At 39.8% G+C, this 19,661-nt stretch overlaps 1 protein-coding gene across 1 annotated transcript; it reads left to right on the top strand.

Annotated features, from left to right (window-relative positions):
* The first annotated feature begins 13,946 nt into the window (after positions 1–13,946).
* On the top strand, positions 13,947–19,068 carry pnp4a (purine nucleoside phosphorylase 4a). Its single transcript, XM_067506081.1, has 7 exons — positions 13,947–14,205; positions 15,365–15,528; positions 15,843–15,946; positions 17,287–17,462; positions 17,619–17,809; positions 18,038–18,117; positions 18,561–19,068. Exons 1-7 carry the CDS (start codon positions 14,183–14,185, stop codon positions 18,711–18,713), a joined length of 891 nt encoding a protein of 296 aa, XP_067362182.1. The 5' UTR covers positions 13,947–14,182; the 3' UTR covers positions 18,714–19,068.
* Positions 19,069–19,661: the final 593 nt, after the last annotated feature.

The following is a 19,661-nucleotide window of genomic DNA, read 5'->3' as shown; positions in this document are numbered from 1 at the left end:
ATATTTTCCATGACACAGGTGAAAGGGGGAAACGGCAGATGAGGAAAAGCAAAATCTTCTTGATGAAATGATCGCATTCAGGAAACTATGTACAGTACTTATGTTAGAAAGAACCCATTAAAAACCAGTATGCACAGAAGGACGGATCAGACACAAGCAGGTCTTTACACAGACCTGCGTGTGACGCCCTCAGCTAATCCCCACAGGAACCACAAACACCTGCTGCTCGACAGGAAAGGAGGTTTGTGTCTTCTTTATGTAGATTTCCGCCTGTGACCTGTCTATGTGAGTCAGCTCTGCTCCGATTGGCCCGATTCCAGGGGGCAGGTAAAGTGTCTGACTGACCTGGTTACACACACACACACACACACACACACACATGCACACGTGCACAGCAGGTTATCTCCACATGGTTAGCGTGTTTTTGAGCCCCATGATGAAATATTGAAGAAACAGAGGAGGAACATTGTGTGTCTGTGTGTGTGTGTGTGTGTGTGTGTGTGTGTGTGAGTGTGTGTGTGTGTTACACTTTACTGTCTCTTTCATAATCGACGTGATGAAATCAGAGGCCAAGTGTCTGACTCAACTACGTCCTGCCACAAGAACACACACATAATTAACATGCCCGTTTGTTTTTTTGCTTCTAACACACACTGTCCTCGTTCTCGGGATTTGCACCTGGACGCCACCTGTGCTGCTGTGACGCTGAGCTTTTGCTCTCCACCTGGATTAGGCTGCAGTCTGTCACTTGCTGTCTTCAAATCCACTTCCTGCATGTAACCCCATTCTCTAGTCTCTTAGCCCTGTCCTAGTGATCTGTGTGTGTGTGTGTTTCGCTTCAGGGCATCCTGATCTATCGAGCCTCAGGGAGCTCACAGTGAGGGTAAATTTCAGCAAACAGCAGGAGCTTTAAGAGATCGTTTAAGCCCCGGGGTTGTGAGAGGATAAATTTTCCTTGAGTGTATCCTTTTGCCTAAACCAGTGCAACTTGGTGGTCTGTGCTAATTGCGGATTCAATCAACGGAAGAATTTTTGTTATAAAGATTAAAGCTAATCCTGTAGGGCAAGCTCTGCTCACCTGTTTATCACCGACTGTTATACTGAGTTGACTTTTTTAATACTGTGTCAGCACAACACTTTGTTTGGACAAACACGTGTGAACCTGTTTTCTAACCCAAACCTAACCACCAATCAGGTCAGTATTTGCCATTTGCACAGGTGCAGATGTACATGCACATAAAAATTCTTGTAGGGTTTCCTCAGTCACTTTACAAAAAAAAAAAACGTTATCGACCTGTATGCGAGCAAACATAACCTCAAGAAAAGGTCTTTAAAGGAGTCAATAATTACACTGCACCTCCTCCAGCAATAGCTGCCGATTTCGGAAAGAAGCTTTCACGTGAAAGCCGAAAGTAACGCACTCTGGAGAGCTCTGCTTCGGCTCCCAGCCTACGAGGTGTGCAAAGTGGTTTAATGTCTCTAGGTGCTGGTACAAATGACCTGTGTCTCTATTTTTCAGGACAATCTCAGAACATCACAAGTGAAGTGTATTTATTTCCTTTTGCCAAACTTACATTCAAATGCAAATAGACCGCAGCACAAAATGATTAAATTCAATGAAGAGATTCGAGAATTAACATAGTCTGCAACATCTACATCTAAAAAAATGGCTAGAAATAGTAATGCAAATAAAACCCAAAACACAGCCCACCCCTGCTCAATCTCATTAAACTCCTGCCCTGTTTATACACAAAGCTTAATCCGTTTTGCCAGTTCAAATATAAAGAAAAGCCAATTATCCCCTTTATTACTGAGATTACACTGTGAATGTGGGCCTTTATTTTACATGACAAATTTATTTCTCGTCATCATGGATGACGCCAGTCTTGCACACTGTGGAGAGATGTTCTGATTGTTCTTCACACATATTTCTTTTCAGCTGCTCTTTGCTCTTCGTCCTGCTTTACAATTCTACGTGCTGAATCGCATTCAAGTAAAAAGACATAACATACTTGAAATTCAGACTAGTTAACCTTACTTAAAAAAGAATTAAAATCAACTGTCCTATAAAGACCAAGTAACAGTTACTTACCCGCACTAATACTGTTATGCATGACTCTCTACTTTGGTAGCACCATCTTTAGTCATGGTTTGTATATGGCTGCTTATGATAAATGGGCACTTATTTGGCACTTTTATCCAAATCACTTTACAACTTGTAAAGTGCACTCACACACCAATGCCATGCAATGTGCTCCTCTGACCCACCAGGACGACGTGGGATTCATCGTCTTGCCCAAGGACACTTTGAAGCGTAGCTGGGACCGGGGAACCAACCCCTGAGCATCTGGGTTGTTAACCATACCCCCTCAAAATGTATAAATATTCATTACTATTGTAACACTGCTATGTTTTACCATTATACTGTATTAGTATATACTTTACTACTAAGGTAAGTTCTTGAAATCGATGGACGCCCCCCCCACGCTTTCCATCTCCCCATCCCACTCTGTCTCTGCTGTGCACAAGTGAAAGAAAGACACAAAAGCTTGTTGTGTCGATCAGCCGTAATTATCCAGTGCTCAGCTCAGTCCTATAATAGTGTAAAATGTTCTCATCACTACTGCGTGAACGGGAAGTATATTTTTACTTTCAGCAGTAAACTTTATGGAAAAAATGTAACCTCCATCTGTCCCCAACAAATGCCAGCAGAGAGTGCTGTAAAAGGTCAATGGTCACCTGCACTGCGCTCGTCATTTGAACTACGATGCTTTGCCACAAATTTTTCTAGACACCTTTTTGTAAATAGCTCCCCTCCACTGGTCTAGTAATGTTGCTAATGTACGTGACTGTGCTAAGGTATCATCATTCAAAAATAATATAAAATAATAAATAATAATAATAAAAACTAAATAATGCACTTTAGGACAGTTACTGGATTTTTCAGTGTGAGAACTTTCTCATGGGGGGGGGGGATTCCTTTTGTTCAACTTTCTTGATGATGCAGAGACATTTTACATCAAATTTAGCCTTAATCGTATAATCACAGGCGTCAAGACGTAACACACACTGTGAGGCCGGTGGTATGTTTTAGACACTGTGTCATTAGTGACCTGTTGAGAGATGAGCATTGTCAATAAACAGTTGAGGCAGCGACAGTAGCGAACAGTACAAAGTATTATGGTTTTGAAGTCAAAAATTACATTAACTTTCTAAAACTGATGGATGAACGGACATTACATCGTTTCTTTTAAAGTGTGGGACTGAAATATGCATTATAGAGTGACAGGGATGTCAGTTCTACAACCCAGAAATTAGGAAGTATTTTTGTTGCTTTATTTTATTTTATTTATTTTTTATTTTCTGTCTTTTGGATAACGAATTAACTGTTACCACTCTACAAATAACAGTTTAAGAGCATTATGCAGCCTTGCCTGGGGCACTATTATTATTTATTATATAATTATATCGTTCTTATTTTCTGCTCTTCGTTGTTTCTCTACCATCTCGTGAAACCTCTTGTCTGAATCACTTCAGTTCAGTTTCCACTGTAATCCCCCACCACACACACACTGAGAGGTCACCAGGGATGATGCAAAACTGAGATAAGAGGACACTTAAATGCTGTGTGTGTGTGTGTGTGTGTGTGTACCCCCACACACGCATACACACACTCTGAGGCCAGCCTGGGATTGTCTCTGTGATGAAACCAGCAGTAACGTCTACTGTTGGCATGACGACTCCATCCACTGTGACACGACTCTGTGTGTGTGTGTGTGTTTGTGTGTGTGAGAGAGAGGGGGTGGAGTCTGACCTTTGACTTGTTCATTGTGTCGGATAAAGAAAGAATAAAATCCTGAATCTCAGGAAAAGGCTTAAAAAGCCTTAATACTATGAGGACATCAGTAATTGTTCTTCAAAAACAGCTGACGATTATTTGTACTGTCTCTGAAACAAATGATGTGTGTGTGTGTGAATTCTTTTGAATTCTTCAGATTTTGCTGCATCTGAAAACTGTATGATACCTGGTTATAGGGAAAATAAGTTTTAAACAAATGTTTCTGGCTTGTTGGTATCTACATTATATTGGGACACTCCTCACACAGAGGATGTGAATGTCTTCCTGCTCTGAGTTTGCTGTTTTCCTGTGTGTGTTTTCCAGGTGTGACTCATCTGTTATCCTGCTGTAAGGCCATGTAGTCATACATGTCATCCCCTCCAGCTGTGACATTTACCTGGCATATTTTCCATATGTAAAATTACTCTGAATTTTGAATAGAAATCTGGATTTAAATGAGGACCATGCTGTGCAGCCCTCATTCTGTGTACAAATGCACTTCAAGTGCCTGAAACTCATATGAAGGAATAACACTTTGCGTTAAGAGCATTGTGTTTAAGGAGATTTTTTAGATTGTTGGACCTCGTTTTCTGGCTCTACGTATAGCTGCCAAAGTACAGGGTCAGTCCCAGCCTCTTGTTAAAAAGGCAAATCTAGACCCCTCGTTGACTGAATTGCCGTTTACATTTACATCTAGTCATTTTGCGCCTAAAGTGACTCGAAGTCAAGGAGAAAAACATAACAGAAAGTGCTCTGAGAAGAAGTGTTGTTGTTTCATGAGGTGCATGTGCAAAAAGGTGAGAACGTTTTTTTCTTTTTTTTTTTAATTTAAGCTAAAGATTTATGCTTTCAGCAGTTTTTTGAATATTGGGAGTAAGGCTGCTATGTGTGCAGAGTTTGGCAGCTCATTCCCCCTTTTGAAAATGTTTCCAAAAAATACAAAGGTATTTTAAAGGTTACTAAATTTGATGCAGTTGGTAACTTTATGAAGTCCAGTCCAGATTGGTTCGATGAACACTCATAGGTGAAAATAAAGGCAAGGAAAAGCTTTTATGTAAAAATAAGGAGCATTTGCTAAGTTACCTAGCAACCTGACATTGAAAAAAATGGATGGATTTTAACAAATATATGCAATGCAGGGTATTAATTTGCATGAATGCATTATAATTTAGCAGTTAGGTTTTGTATTAACAATCTACATGTGCAAATAGTAAAGGTGTAAAACGGATGTCAAGACCAACGGCTTTCGGCTTGTCCCTTCAGGGGTCGCTACAGCAGAACATGTTCCGCATGTTGATTTGGCATGAGTTGGCAAGCCCGCTGCCTTCTGCATCCCAACTCAATGCTCTACCACTGAGCCACCAGGCCCCCTATTTAAGCTCTTTCTTAATGTGTTGGAAGAAAATTACATTTCTCATGTACTCACAGTAAAGTACTAGTACTCACTTACTGTACCACGTCTGAGAAATACTAGGAAAAGATTGCTATGGAAGTTGGAGCAATACTAGAAGCATAAGTGCTCAAAGAGTCTGAAGTAACTAAAGGAAAGACACTAAAGGTAACTGCTAGTAGCTGAACTGAGGACGGTAATGAAAAACACCACTTATATGAGGAGGAAAGGACAAGGAATGAGTGGGTAATCAGAAATGCAAACAAGGAGCAGCGAACGGGACAGAAACAGAAAAGCCCAGCAGAGGACTGACATGTGAGAGGTGCTGAAATAGTGCAGGGAAAATGAGCCTGTTGTGAGGCAGGTGTGTGAAGCAGAGGGAAGCAATTAGTGAGAGGCTGCAACGGAGAGTGTGTTTACATGTACAACGGATACTCTGGTTTTTAGATGTTCTGTTGATTTATTAAACCTGTAATATGTGAATTAATCACAACAATCCAATTAGGTGAAAAGTATTAGTGTCAAAATGTTGCAGGGAAAAGCTTTTCGGCATCAAACAAGTGAGAAAAACAATGATCCTTCACAAAAACCTGAACAATGTAAACATATAGGAAACATTATTAATTAATTCGTGTGTGTGTGTGTGTGTGTGTGTGTGTGTGTGTGTGTGGTTTCATTGCTCTCCTGTGCAACTATCAAATGCAACTTGAGGCAATACCCTACACACTCGTCCATCTCCAGCTGAAACAAACAAAACAAACAAACACAAACACTCTCCCTCCATCACCATCCTGCTGCTTTCTGCCGTAACAAGGTGCAATCAACACGCAATGCTGACCAACACACACACACACACACACACACACACACACACACTGAGGCTGGTTGAAGGATGAAGTAAGCCTCTGATTGCAATAGAGTTACAGAGTGTTGACTTCTTCCTGTGTGTGTGTGTGTGTGTGTGTGTGTGTGTGTGTGTGTGTGTTTGTTGACCTCATACTGCCATGATGTCACATCTATAACAGTTGCATTAACAGCAGCAGCAGCCGTCTTCACATCTTCACAAACATTAAAGTTTTACAACATTTAGGCAATAAAATAAAAAAACAAGTCAAAGGAAGTCAAAGACATTTTTTTTGTTTTTGATCTGATGATTTTCATTATTATTTATCATGTTTTTTTTTTTATTTCTCAGTAAACACAGTGTGGTACAAATTTGAAGAGTTCTTGATAAAAGTGATAAGGAACCTAATTAATATATAAAACATAAACCTTAGATACTGTTGAGTGTTATCTCTGTTCTTTCTGGGGATTTTGGTTCAAAGTTGATTTGATGAATTTCCAAAATGGGCCTGCTGTGCACAGGACCATGAGGCCAGTGGGCCCCTGGACGTCTATGTGACACAAGAGTTGTTATTTGTTTGCAAATTACAGAAATCGAGACACAAAATGACCACAAAGAGAGAAAGATTATCAATAGATCAAACCATAAATAGAGAATGTGAAATTGCATGATGTTAACTGCTGTGGGACGTGATCAGATATTATTAGTTCATTAGATATTAGCCTCCCTGTGGCCCAGATCTGTCTCCTATTGAAAAAAAGCAATATTGTGAAGAGGAGAATTGGACAACAGCAACTGTGGACTGCTTTACTCTTTTATCCAGTAAGAAGGGGCAAATACTCCAATTACAGTAAGACCCTCAGTTTACAGAAAGCATAATATAACGGAAAGGCTGTGGAGCTTAAAAACTCTGATTGAAAGCTGCAGGTCATGAGAAAGAAACATGTTAATTTCAGTAAGTGTATCTACAAGTTTAAGCTTTGGTGAAAGAGCTGATTACACACAAAGAGGATATTCATCAGAGTTCAGTTCTGTTTATTCTAACTTTTTTACAGTGGGTTTAATAAAACTAGTCCAGTCATCTCACACTTGTAAGACCCTGTGTGTGTGTGTGTGTGTGTGTGTGTGTGTGTGTTTGTATGCGTGCACGAACGTGCGTGTGTGTGTGTGTGTGTCCAGCATACCATAACTCTGGGATCTGCACAGGATGTCAGCATGATGCAATATGCACACAATCGCCAACCCGGCATACACACACACACGTGCATGTGTGTGCAAACACAAACAAGAGATGCATCCGTGGAAACTCCTGATTGAGAAACAGTGAAGAGGGTAATTCATTCTACATTGATGATTTATGTTACATCAGATTTGCCTGAACTCTGATAATCTGCTACAGACCGTTTTATGATTACTGACCTGATTACTGGTTTCAGGTCAGTTTATTTCCATCTCCAGATGATAAAAATCATCAACTTCTAGCCCCCAGAGGGAGACAAACTTCACAAACTCATCCGGCTGGTTCATCGAACTATAGTACAACCACTCTATGGCTGTTGGTCTGCTTATTGTGTTAGTTGATCACAACTAGCACAATTTTTGATGATTTTTTTTGGAGCGTGCTGCACATTTAATTTACCAATGTGTTATTTCATTCATGACATTTTCATTCATCTCAGTGACTCCAGCAAGTTTTTTTTTCATTCAGATCAAAGAAGAGCAAAAAAATAAATCCTTTTTTATCAAAATAACAACTTAGTACAATAAGTAAACCTGAAATATCACTACTGTGTGTGTGCATTTAAATGTTCTGTTTTATGATGCAGGAGTCTGTGAGTCTGTTACAAAACCCTGTGGCAGCAGCTGGCATCCAAATTTGTGACCATGAGCTGATAATCACAAGTCTGCTGCAGTTTTGGATTTTTTTTTTTTCTTTTTCGGGGGGTTTGTAAGAAGCTGCAGGCATCTCGGTGAGGAATGTGAGAGTTTTTTTTTAAGACATGATAACATCTATGGAGCTTCACATAGAACTACAGGGTTTCAGATTTCACAAAATGTCCGGTATTTATTCTGTTATCATTTAACCAACTTGTCTTTGCTAAACCTAAATCAGCAAAGAAATCAGAAGTGCTAACAATATCTCAATGTAATCGTAGAAATCTGGCCTGCTGCAACAACTAAAATCAAACCATAAAATGTGTTGGTGCTGCCATCTCAGTGACTCCAGCAAGTTTTTGGTCCTGGCCATGAATAATCTGACACACAACCCCCCATGAAACCACAACACGTCATTTGATTTGAGTTAACTTTATTGCCATCACAACTGAAGTCATTAGGGATTTGTCGGGGCGAAGCCAGGACACACACACCTGGCACTGGCTAAATATTAAATATACACGACTGACAAAAAGTTAGGGATATTCCACTTTCAGGGGAGATTTATGGAAAATGTAAAAAGTTCAAACTACAGTGATATTATACTACTACAGTGATGACTCCCCATAACTTTATGGATACGTTTCTGTTTGGCCGTCTAACCACATGACAAGTACAAGCATGCAATGGTACTTTCTCCATTGATGCTTCGGAGAACGTGCTTCACATAGACACCTCAGATTTAGGAGCATGAACATCCTCCAAGAGAAAGATGCTGCAACATAACCATTTTTAACAGTGTGATGACATTTTGTTCTCTTTTTTTTGTTTCAGCAGGGGTCAGATTACAGGTGACAGAGAAAGTTAACACACTTTCTATCACAGTCGTTTTTTGACTCAGTCGAGTATTTGACAAAAGAAAAGAGAAATGAATACTTGTATACTGTAACAAGAATATTTTGTACACATTTTTTTAGATTGAACCTTATTGTTGAGAAGTGCTGTCAAGAGTGTAAACTCATAGACTCAAATGGGCCCCCGGACAGACAAAGAGCCCCCCAGTCTGGGTATTTTTAATGGGTATTCCAGTCTGTTTTGACACCTGACCTCTTCCCTGGCAACATTTTGTGCACAATAAATTTCACCACCAAATCTAACTCTGATCTTATGACCATAAGATGTCAGCAACTTTCCACAGATCTCACAGATCACATGCCAGCAGGTATAGCTCACCATTCAGATAACATGATAAGGCTTGAATTGGCCTATTAAAACAACTCGACCTGTAAAGGGTCACACTTTGCTGGACCAGCTGCAGGTGTAATGAGGTTAAATCCCTGATTCCTGCTGTTATGGTAGCATTTTTGATCTGATACTTTAAACTATAATCAGCTGTCAGACTCAGAAGTAGGCTGAGATACAACATCAGCAAAAGACAACTAATCAAGATGGCGGATAAAGGATTTTATTTGGCATTGTAGACCCAAATCTTTTCTCCAGTGACAGACTTCATGTTTTGAGTTCAGTTAAATGAGCTGAAGAGACCTTTGAAGGAGCAGGCCCAGAGCCAACAAGGGAAATTCTGCAGGTACCAAACAGCCTGGAGGGGAAACCCAAACATGTAAAAAAGGGGGGCCAAACTGGACCACACTGATGAAGCGGACTGGCAGCCAAACAAGCTTCAGACAGACTCCAGGAGTCCAGCAGATCACAAGTGATCAGTTACGGTGAAAGATAAAACAGGATGTGGAGGGAAGCTTGTGACATCCAGTCAAACAGCCGAACTTGTGTTTAAAACACATTCATTAGTATAGTTGTTCCTTTATGCAGACTTTGAAGAAATGTAAACATTTTCAGCTGGTTTTCAAAGGGAGATTCCTGACATTTCTTTAGTTTTCTCAATGTTGAGCTGAAGGTTTGGTCATATATTGTCATTCATCTGGTTTTATCAGTAGCCCACACACTGTTGTACTGTCAGCAAACCTGAACACTTTAACTAGGTCATCACGAGTACTAATATCATGTGTGTGCTGTAGAAGAAATAAGGCCGTGGAAAAAGGAAGCAGCCCTGTGGAGAGACTTGGAAAAAATGTTCATTTTAACCACTTGGTGTCTGTCCTGTTTCTTGTTTTCATGTTTAGGTAAAAAAATGTGAGAAAATTATTAAACATAGTGTATCTCCCAAAATATCAGATTATGATTTTTGATAAAAGGTCAGTAGTGACAGCTGCTGTAGCAGGAGCAAATATAAGTCACTTAAGGATGATGGGTGGACATTGGGAGGCCAATAATAGATAAATATAAAGATCAGTGGTTGTAGTAGTGTCTCTTTCCACAGACCAGTGTAAAACATATTTAATTTGGTCCTGCCAGATGTTTCCTTTCTGTGCCATTCAGACGTCACACTGACAAAAATATATCACAATCACAGAGAAAATCAAACCTTCTTCTCTCAGTATGTATCGAAAACCATCAGTCTGAGTCAGCTCACATGGAGAATCCGAAATATTCTCTGATGTTGTCAGGATTTCACACACTCACTTTGTTTTCTGAGACACACATCAGTTAACGTCGTTAGGTGCACAGCCCGTTGCTCTCGCTCTTCTTTGTGTCTGTGGAGATTCTCAGTCATCGATGTCATGTCATACCAAAGGAGTCTGAGGTTCTTGAAGACGTTTTACATCTTATCTAACAGGCCTGTTCAGACTGACTGACTGCTACTTGTACCTCACATCCCCTGCTCTGACTGGACAGAGCAATAAATGATATGTTAGTGATTTGTTTTCAAAGTCTTCCTGTTATGTAAGTCATGTTACTTACTGTGCGGTGCAGTCGTCCGCAAACCACAGGGTCAGTGGTTCGACTCCCGGTTTGAATCCCCAAGTTGTCCCTGGTGTCTGCTGCTTAGCCGTAAGTCGCTTTGGATAAAAGCGTCTGCTAAGTAACCAATTGTAATTGTACAATCACAGCAGATAATTACTGATAGTTCATAGTTTACACATTAAGTGGCCTGATTGAGCTGAAGCAGCTGGAATCAAGTAGGAGCAGGACTGACTTCCTACGGGTCACATACGTCCAAAAATGCCAAATATCTCACATTTGACATTTTAGTGGATGCAGTCACATTTTTGGAGGAGGTGAAGGAATGCAGTAATGTAGAGCATTGAGCTGAGCATTAAACCCACTGAGGCAGCAGCATCCACAACAGGGAGCAGCAAAGAGCAGGAAGAATGTCAGAAAATGCAACCGAAATGTGACCCAAAAAAAAACCAACCCTACATTTGAATCATGCAAATGCAGCTGTTCGACTTCAGTGAGATCCAAGATTATTTAAAGCTGATTTGTTTTGGATGCGGTAGCACGCTAACTTTACTTTATTTGGTCATAAATAACAGTACTGGACACTAAAGTTATTGCAAATTATCCTGAGGAGGATATAATTATTTGTACCAATTATTTTAAAATCAATTCCATAAGTGTGGAGACATTTCCCTGTATGAAATGTGCACTTTATGGCAACACAAGAGGAAAAATGAAAGGGTTGTAAAAGTCAGTAGGATTCATCGTCTTGTGACTACAAATGTCTACATAATTTCATGGCATTCCGTTAAACTGTTGATTAGATATTTACACATTAGATAAGCACTCACAGAGTTTCTTCTTACAATTTTTCTTTTTACGTCAAAGGGAACATTTTAAGTTCTGCCTTCCTGTGTATAGTTTTACTCTATATAATTCAGTAAATATTGAAAACAGATTTTCGTCTGGTTACAGAGCCACTGTGCAAGAAGATGGAGGACTCAGCAATTAAATTGTATATTTTCTAATATATAATATAATATAATATAATATAAACACATCCAAAAGTCAGAGAGAAGTAAGTTTTATGCTTGAATGATTAAAGCCTTTAAAGGAGTTAACATGATTAAGGCAGCAAATTAGCTTAAATTTGTGTGCTGACCTATAAATACCAGTGGTGTAAAATTTCAAATTTTATGCAATATTATTTAATGTTATAACTTCCTATGTTTTTAATTCTTCAAATTTAATATAGTTGAATATAATAAAGTATTTGATATGATAGTATAGAGACTAAAGGAAGGCCCATAGCCATATGCTGAATTTGAACATTGTACTGTAGTAATATACCGTACTACTGTAGTAGTCAGATATTGTAAGACAGCTCATTACTAAGGTGCAGATTTGCCCCTGGACGTTAAACGGGATTAAATGTGAATTGGATTTAGGTAAAATAACGGAATTTCTCCGGCATATAAACTCACATCTGTAACTCTGTGCCTCTAACAACCAGCTGTGCTCAGTTCATTACCCTGTTAACCAGCTTCCTCGTGGCTCATGTTGAACACACAAGCTAAAAGTAACACATGTGAAACTTAAAGACAAATACCCAGCAGCATATTAATCCGTTTTATGCTCTTGTCAGAAGAACATTATCAGTGTCATGTGGAAGCTCGTTTCTCCCGTTTTCATTCAGCTTTGTATTTCTCCACAGGGGGAGGAACCTGTTCCTCTTTTCATGTTGAAAACTGAGCTTTACCGGGCAGATTGATGGACAAATACATTGTGGGCTGACAATAAAACCCAATTTCCTGTGGGTTTACCTGGCCCCTCTGGTTCCAGACCAGCTCCGGTTTTCATCCATCAGACCCACATGAGGCTCATTAACAGCAGCTGATCAGAGCAGCAGCAGGGGAACACGTGAATGTTAGCAGTCATGGGACTTGATGCAGGATTTTAATTAAAGCACAACTGACCAACGCACTGCAGCTCGTTAAACCACGTCTCAGCTCTGATGGACCGAATCTGGCTCAGACTCTGAGAGTGGACCTGACAGTTGGAAATAATTGTGCTCCAGTCTGAAAGAAAGAACTAAATGTGCTACACGTTAACTAGCGTTAGGCCTCGATTCACACTCGTCAACTACAGATTCGTTCAGGAGGGTTCAAAGTGTCAGCTGGAAGTGGTTCTTCCGAGTGATGGAGGATCCATTTTTGATTTAGAAGTCAAGTGTTTAAAGATCTCTTTCTGCCAGTGATTCCTTTAAGGAAATATCCAAAAATGGTTCTTTGAGGAACCATAAATAGTAGTTAAAACTTGAGCAAAACTAGCTTCTTCTTCTTCATAAACCAGTTTTACAGTTTCCAGGTCTAAACTTCTCCCCAGTTTGTGCCACAGTGTTGTGTAGTAATACTAGACAACGAACGCCTGAAATTTCATTCACATAAAATTCCTGCTAAAACTTGACTTCCTGTCATAATAAGAACTGTTGTGTATGCTGTATATATAAAGTATAGTTTTGTAAGCTGTAGCTTGTGAACCTTTTCATTTGCAATGCATTATATGGACATATGTTTCTATTATTGTGTCCGCCAGGTTAATGAAATTAGTCTTGGCTAAATAATAAACACCTCTGCATAACAGTACAGTTTAACAATCTCACAAGCTTTTCAAAAACGCTCGTGCAGTGGAATCAACTCTTTTTTAAACTGAACAGAACTTTATTACCTTCATGGAGATTTATTGCACTGTTGTATGTGACCAAATTAGTTTGGTGGTCTTATTAAACTGCATGTATTTGGTTATTGATTTGTCACTGTTGCCTGAGACACTGTAATACAGAACCGGAAGTTGTTAAACCAGTGAAAACAGTTTTGTTACACTCCTGTGTGTCCACATTATGGTTATAGTGACGACTGCAGCCTCTGTGTGTATTTAAATATTCGCCATTCATTTCCCCAGCTATTCAATTATATACAGCTAGAGTGTGACTGCAAGAGTGTGTGTTATAAGGTCATAACCCGGCCCCGTGTGTGTGTGTGTGTGTCCGTGTGTTTCCGCCTCAGGATCAGAGTCAGAGTGAATGAACACTGAATGAAATCACGTTACAGTCAGACACTGAACCAGACACTGCTTACACAACCCCCCCGAAAATATATAAAAACTCTCAGGATCCTGTTTGGAAAGGAATCCCAACACCCACTCACACACACCCATTGGCTGCTGCTAATGAATGGACAAGTTGTTGACCAATCAGCAGCATGTGACCGTTAAATATGTAGGCAGATCAGCGTCAGCCGGCCACACTCGGATGATTGTGCACGCACTTGTATACGCACACAAAGTTAGTGACAGAGGCTGCTTACACAAACACACATACGCTTTTCTGCTTTAAAATCATCATCATCACAAGTCGTCTGTCCCCCGTGTGTCCATCATGCACAGCAAAGAGCAGATCAGGTAAGAAAAAATATTTTTAAATCTTTGCAATCTACCTTTATTATAATATTAATATCGAGAGTAACCTAATACTTGTTTACTTTACTTTTGTAGTTAAATACAGTTTTAAGATATTTGAGGTATTTCTACTTTACATGGATAATTTACATTTTCTGCTACTACATCTCTGCATTTCAGAGGCACATGTTGTACTTTTAATCTATTACATATATTTCATAGTTACAGTGTAATTCAAAAATACATTCTGTTTAATCAAACAGTAAAATCGTAAAATATTCTTGGTCACTTTGGTAAAATTCACAAGCTACCTGGCAGTTTGTGAAGTAACTAAACTTTATTTAAAAAAGAGAACAGTATAAAGTTGGTAAAAAACTGTTGTTACATTTACTTGAGTGAACAACCTGAGTACTTCTTCCACCACCAACATTTATAGGAGTAACACTAGTTCAAGAGAGGACAGAGTGATGTTTGCACTTTTGTCTCAAGTTTGGGGACAAAGAATATACAAGACCAGGTATGATGCCACCTGGCTCACCAGGCCAATGGTCAAACCAAAAGCTTGACACAAAACTGTCTTTATGTGTCTTTACTGTTTAAAATCATGTCTGGCCTGAAAAGGTAAAGTTAGAGTTCAAGTTAACATTGAAATCATAGTGTTTTGTTTTGTTTTGTTTGCTCAATTTCTAGAACCATCAAAGTCTGAAATTTTCTTTGTTGTTGTGTAAATAATTCAAAACCACAAGAAAATTCTAAGCAGTTTAAACAAACACTATAATTTAGGCAAAGCAGAAAAAAGCAAGGTTATGTGGGGCAACTGTGAGAGCACGCACAGAGCCGCCATGATGCATCTTGTATTAAGAAGCAGGTGAGGTGGAAAAAAAAGCAGTAAGCATTTCAAGGATTTTACAATACACTTTCAAAATATTTGATGAGAAAAGTATTTGATCAGTGTGGCTTCTGAGGAGTGATAGTTGGCCACCAACTCTGAGCCTGGTGCTGTCCGAGGTTTAGTCTGTTAACTGGAGTGTTGTTCTCTCCACTGTCAAACTATAACTCTCAGTTATACTACGTAAAGTCAATTGATTATTTCTGTCGATGTCTTTTTGAGTTGAACTGCACTGTATGAAATTATACGCTCCTCTCTTCTTGCTGTCTGCAGTCATGACGAATACCAGAAAACAGCTGATTGGTTGATGTCTCGCACACAGCACCGTCCTCAGGTGGCCATCATCTGTGGGTCCGGACTGGGCATGCTCGCCGACACCCTCAAGTGTCAGGACTCGTTCACTTACTCTGACGTGCCGGGCTTCCCTCAGAGCACAGGTAACCGCTAGACACAAGCCACAATGTTTTTTTGTGCTGGATTTCAAAGAGGTGGAAGAGGCTCTAGTGATGCCAAAACTATCAGTGTATTGCAAAAAGCAACACAATGTGGAAAAAGTAACTTGCTGTTTTACAACTCATGATGTTGCCTTAAGGCTAAAGCTGATGTTTTATTTGCTCATTAATAGTATTAATATTCTGTTTCATTTTAGCACAACAACCCAAACCATGTCTGTTTACATGCAGATTTCTGTAACAATTATAAGCTTTCGTGGGTGAACAATCATCACTGTAATCTTCATTGTGTGCTGCAGTGCAGGGTCATGCAGGTCGACTGGTTTTTGGGGAGCTGAAGGGAAAAACATGCGTGTGCATGCAGGGACGTTTCCACATGTATGAAGGGCACTCGCTCTGCAAGGTAAACACAAATCACACCTGTGTGTGGGCACACGGGCTTGTGAGGGGCCTTCACATATCACGTTCCTTAAATTCCAGGCTTTATTCTAACCTTAACCAAAAACAAGTCTGAATCTTGAAATCAGCACAAATGTAAACAACACATGATTCATTACAATCGCAAACCAGCTTCCGATAGAGGACGGACATTTTTCCAGACTCCAAAGCGGCACTTGAATGCACATGCACGACACACAACTGACACATTAGAAGAACACACACAGACACACACTGAGATGATTAAAGTTGCTCAGCCTCGTAACCTTGGCACCAAACACATATGACTTAAATTAGCAGCATGAGACTAGTCCACGTTTGGTAACCTGGCTCAGACCCTGCATGGGCACGGTCACATGCAGCCTTTAAGCACATGGTTCAATGCTACTATTGTTTTCTTCTATATAACACACACACAAACACACACACACTCACATTGACACACACCACACACACAAAGAATTTGGCCAACTTTTACGTGACATTTAAAATTCCTTTTCTGTTTTTACTACACTGTCTGCAGCTCTGTACATCTCCTGTACTGCATTCTGGCTGCATGAGAGTATGCTACAGTACACCATACACTCACTGGCCACTTTATTAGATACACCTGTACGCTCTAATACAACCCAGCACAGCATCTCTGCCATGAACTCTACTTTTGAAGGTTATAATTTCTCTGTTTTTTAATTGAAACTGTCACAAAGGTGATAATTCTACTCTCTGCTTATTATTGAGGTTAGTGCGTTATAAGAGGAAGTGGTTCTAATGTTTTGGACACCTCATTCAATTTCAACACATCAGAAGATCAGATTTTTGATATTATTTATGAGTTTGGTGTAATTTGGTAATTTTGTGTCATTGTTGCACATTGAATCAAACACTTGACCATTTGTAGAATTTGATTCGTAGAATATGGACAAGTATTGACTGTGAAACTAAACAAGATGGAGCCATGATTATATATCTGCAAGACTTAAGAACCTCACCATAACAGATTCTGTGATACAGCCCCCGATGTATGATTGTTTATTATTGCTACAGGACCACACACTGTCACATCTACAAGCACGATAAACATGCACATATCGAAAGACGCTCATACAACATGCGTTGCTTATAATCCACTGATCCAATAACCAAATCCACACTCCCCAAAGCTATTTACTGTGAAACATGAAACAAAAGGAGAAGATAACAAACATCCAGCCCACAACCAAAACACATCCTGGGAGTTCCTTGTCTCTAATTTACAGCCGGTTCCCAAGGTTAGAATGTCTGTCTGACTGTCTTTCTGTCTGTCAGACAACATTTCCAATTCGCGTCTTCAAGCTGTTGGGGGTGGAGTCTCTGATTGTGACAAATGCTGCCGGCTCGCTGGCTGACGGCCTCCAGCCTGGTGACATCATGATCATCAAAGACCATGTCAACTTCCCCGGACTGGGTGGACTGAATCCCCTGAGTGGACCCAACGAAGACAAGTAACTCAGAAATAGACCTGGTTGTGTGGTGTCTGTGTTGGTGTCTGTCATTGTTCCATGTCTTTGTCTAATAAGTTTTAAATTTTGCTTTTAAAATTGCTTCTTATTTTTGGCAGACAGTTTTCTCTTAATTGCTGATCGTGGTGTTGTTCACAGATTCGGGTCTCGTTTCCCAGCCATGTCAGGTTGCTATGACAAAGGCCTGCGTTGCCTAGCGATGGAGATTGCCAAGCAGCAGGGCGTGGCTGGCCTCATCCAAGAGGGCGTGTACGCCATGGTGGGGGGGCCAAACTTTGAGACCGTTGCTGAGGCCAGACTGTTGCATCGTCTTGGTGTGGATGCTGTCGGTATGACATTGAAACCAGACCGGCTGGGCAGAGTTTTGTACATATTGTGACCATATTATGACAACATTTGATTCGCTCTTATGGAGAAAACATTTGTCAAATCTGCTTTAAGTTGGTGTACAGCCGAGACCAAGTGGTGTTTAAAATAACAGTGACAATGTTCCAAGCCTCAGTATTATCAGTCCTGTCGGGACCTGTTTAGTAACTCAAGCCATTGTATGTTTACAGGAATGAGCACAGCTCCTGAGGTGGTTGTGGCGACTCACTGTGGTCTGAGAGTTTTTGGTCTTTCTCTGATCACCAACAAGGTAAAGACACACCTGAAACGCCAAACAACACATGGCTGGATTGGCAGATCATGACTGAAAACAAAACTTCAGAACCCAAAGTGATAAATAGATAAAACTGACAATCTGATCTGAATAAAGGTCGTCATACATTTACTTTATTCCCATTGGACTTTAGGCGTAATAGTCCTGCAAGAAACATCCTAATTTCATAAGATGACAGTTTTATTAAGAAATTTGTATTTGGCCCCTTTCGTTTTGGCCTGAAACCACTGGAAACCACTGGCTGCAACAGTTAGGATTGTATAAAGGTGTATGTAATGACTTCTTTTTAGGTATTTTAAGTTTTATATTTTCAAATGTTGGCACTTTGGAAATCTTTGTCAAAAAAAAGGCTAATTAAATGGACCTCAACGCTTGAATTCAACGCTGTAGTAAGATAAAGAAAAATGATTTAACTTCAGGTCGTGAAGAGTTACGAGGATTCAGACAGCGTGAATCATGAGGGCGTCCTGGAGGTCGGTCGGCTTCGTTCTCACACTGTCCAGCAGCTGGTGACTGAACTGATCGAGAGGATGGAGATTAATAACAACAATAACACAACCAATACTGTCTGAAGACACACGCACATCGTTAATATATATTTGATTGCTATATTTACAAGTTTTTTGCTGTTTGTATTTCCAATCCATGCTTTTTTTTGCTAAAATAAAAAATATTTATATCACCATGGTGCCTGTAAAATCTCTTTCAGGGTAAATCTGAATGTAAGTATTCATTAATATATTTGATGTTAACCCAACAGATTATTCTAACAATGAACTGTATAATGGTGCTTTCTTACAGAAATGTGAAGAAAGATCGTTTGCCTTCTCTTGTACATTGTTACAGTCGAATTATGGGATTTTGTGTTGTAAAAATGAACAGTTGTCATCATGAAACATGTTAATCTGATTAAAACATGCTGCCCGACCTGTTGCTGTTCAGATATGGTTTCTCTGATGTCCACTTCATGCTGGTGTGACAAGCTGTTGTACTGTAACTTGGTTAGGTGAACTAAATATTCTGTATTTATCAGTTATGTGCAGTTTATCTCTTGACGTTCTTGACTGACAGTTGCTACATTATATATTTTTTAATGTTTACCTATATTTTTGCTATTGTGATATTTGGTAGTCATAGTGATGTGAGCTAAATATTCTTCAGGATACAGAAGGCTGCAGGATTGAATCCCACACCACTGGGTGCCACCTTGGTGCCGGTCCCAAGACTGGATAACATTGGAAGGGCATCCGGCGTAAAACTTAATGCCACATCAAGGTGCTGAACACATTCCACCTTGGCCGACCCCTGAAGAGACAAACCGAAAGAAGAACGTTTATTGTCATTGAGCACATATACATATTGCACATACATGTTTCAATGAATTTCTTTTTGTGCGGTTAACCCATACCCCTGGAGGAAGTGGTGGGCAGCCAGAGGGGGGATTTGAAATAGTTTTTTATACTTTTAAAAATGATTGTTTGATGACATCATTGACGACGTGGCATCACACGAGTGGCTTT

Source organism: Channa argus, chromosome 5, assembly GCF_033026475.1.
Source record: "Channa argus isolate prfri chromosome 5, Channa argus male v1.0, whole genome shotgun sequence".
NCBI classification, from domain to species: Eukaryota; Metazoa; Chordata; class Actinopteri; order Anabantiformes; family Channidae; genus Channa; species Channa argus.
Note: the sequence above shows the minus strand (reverse complement) of the source record. Positions and strands in the feature narration are given on the sequence as shown.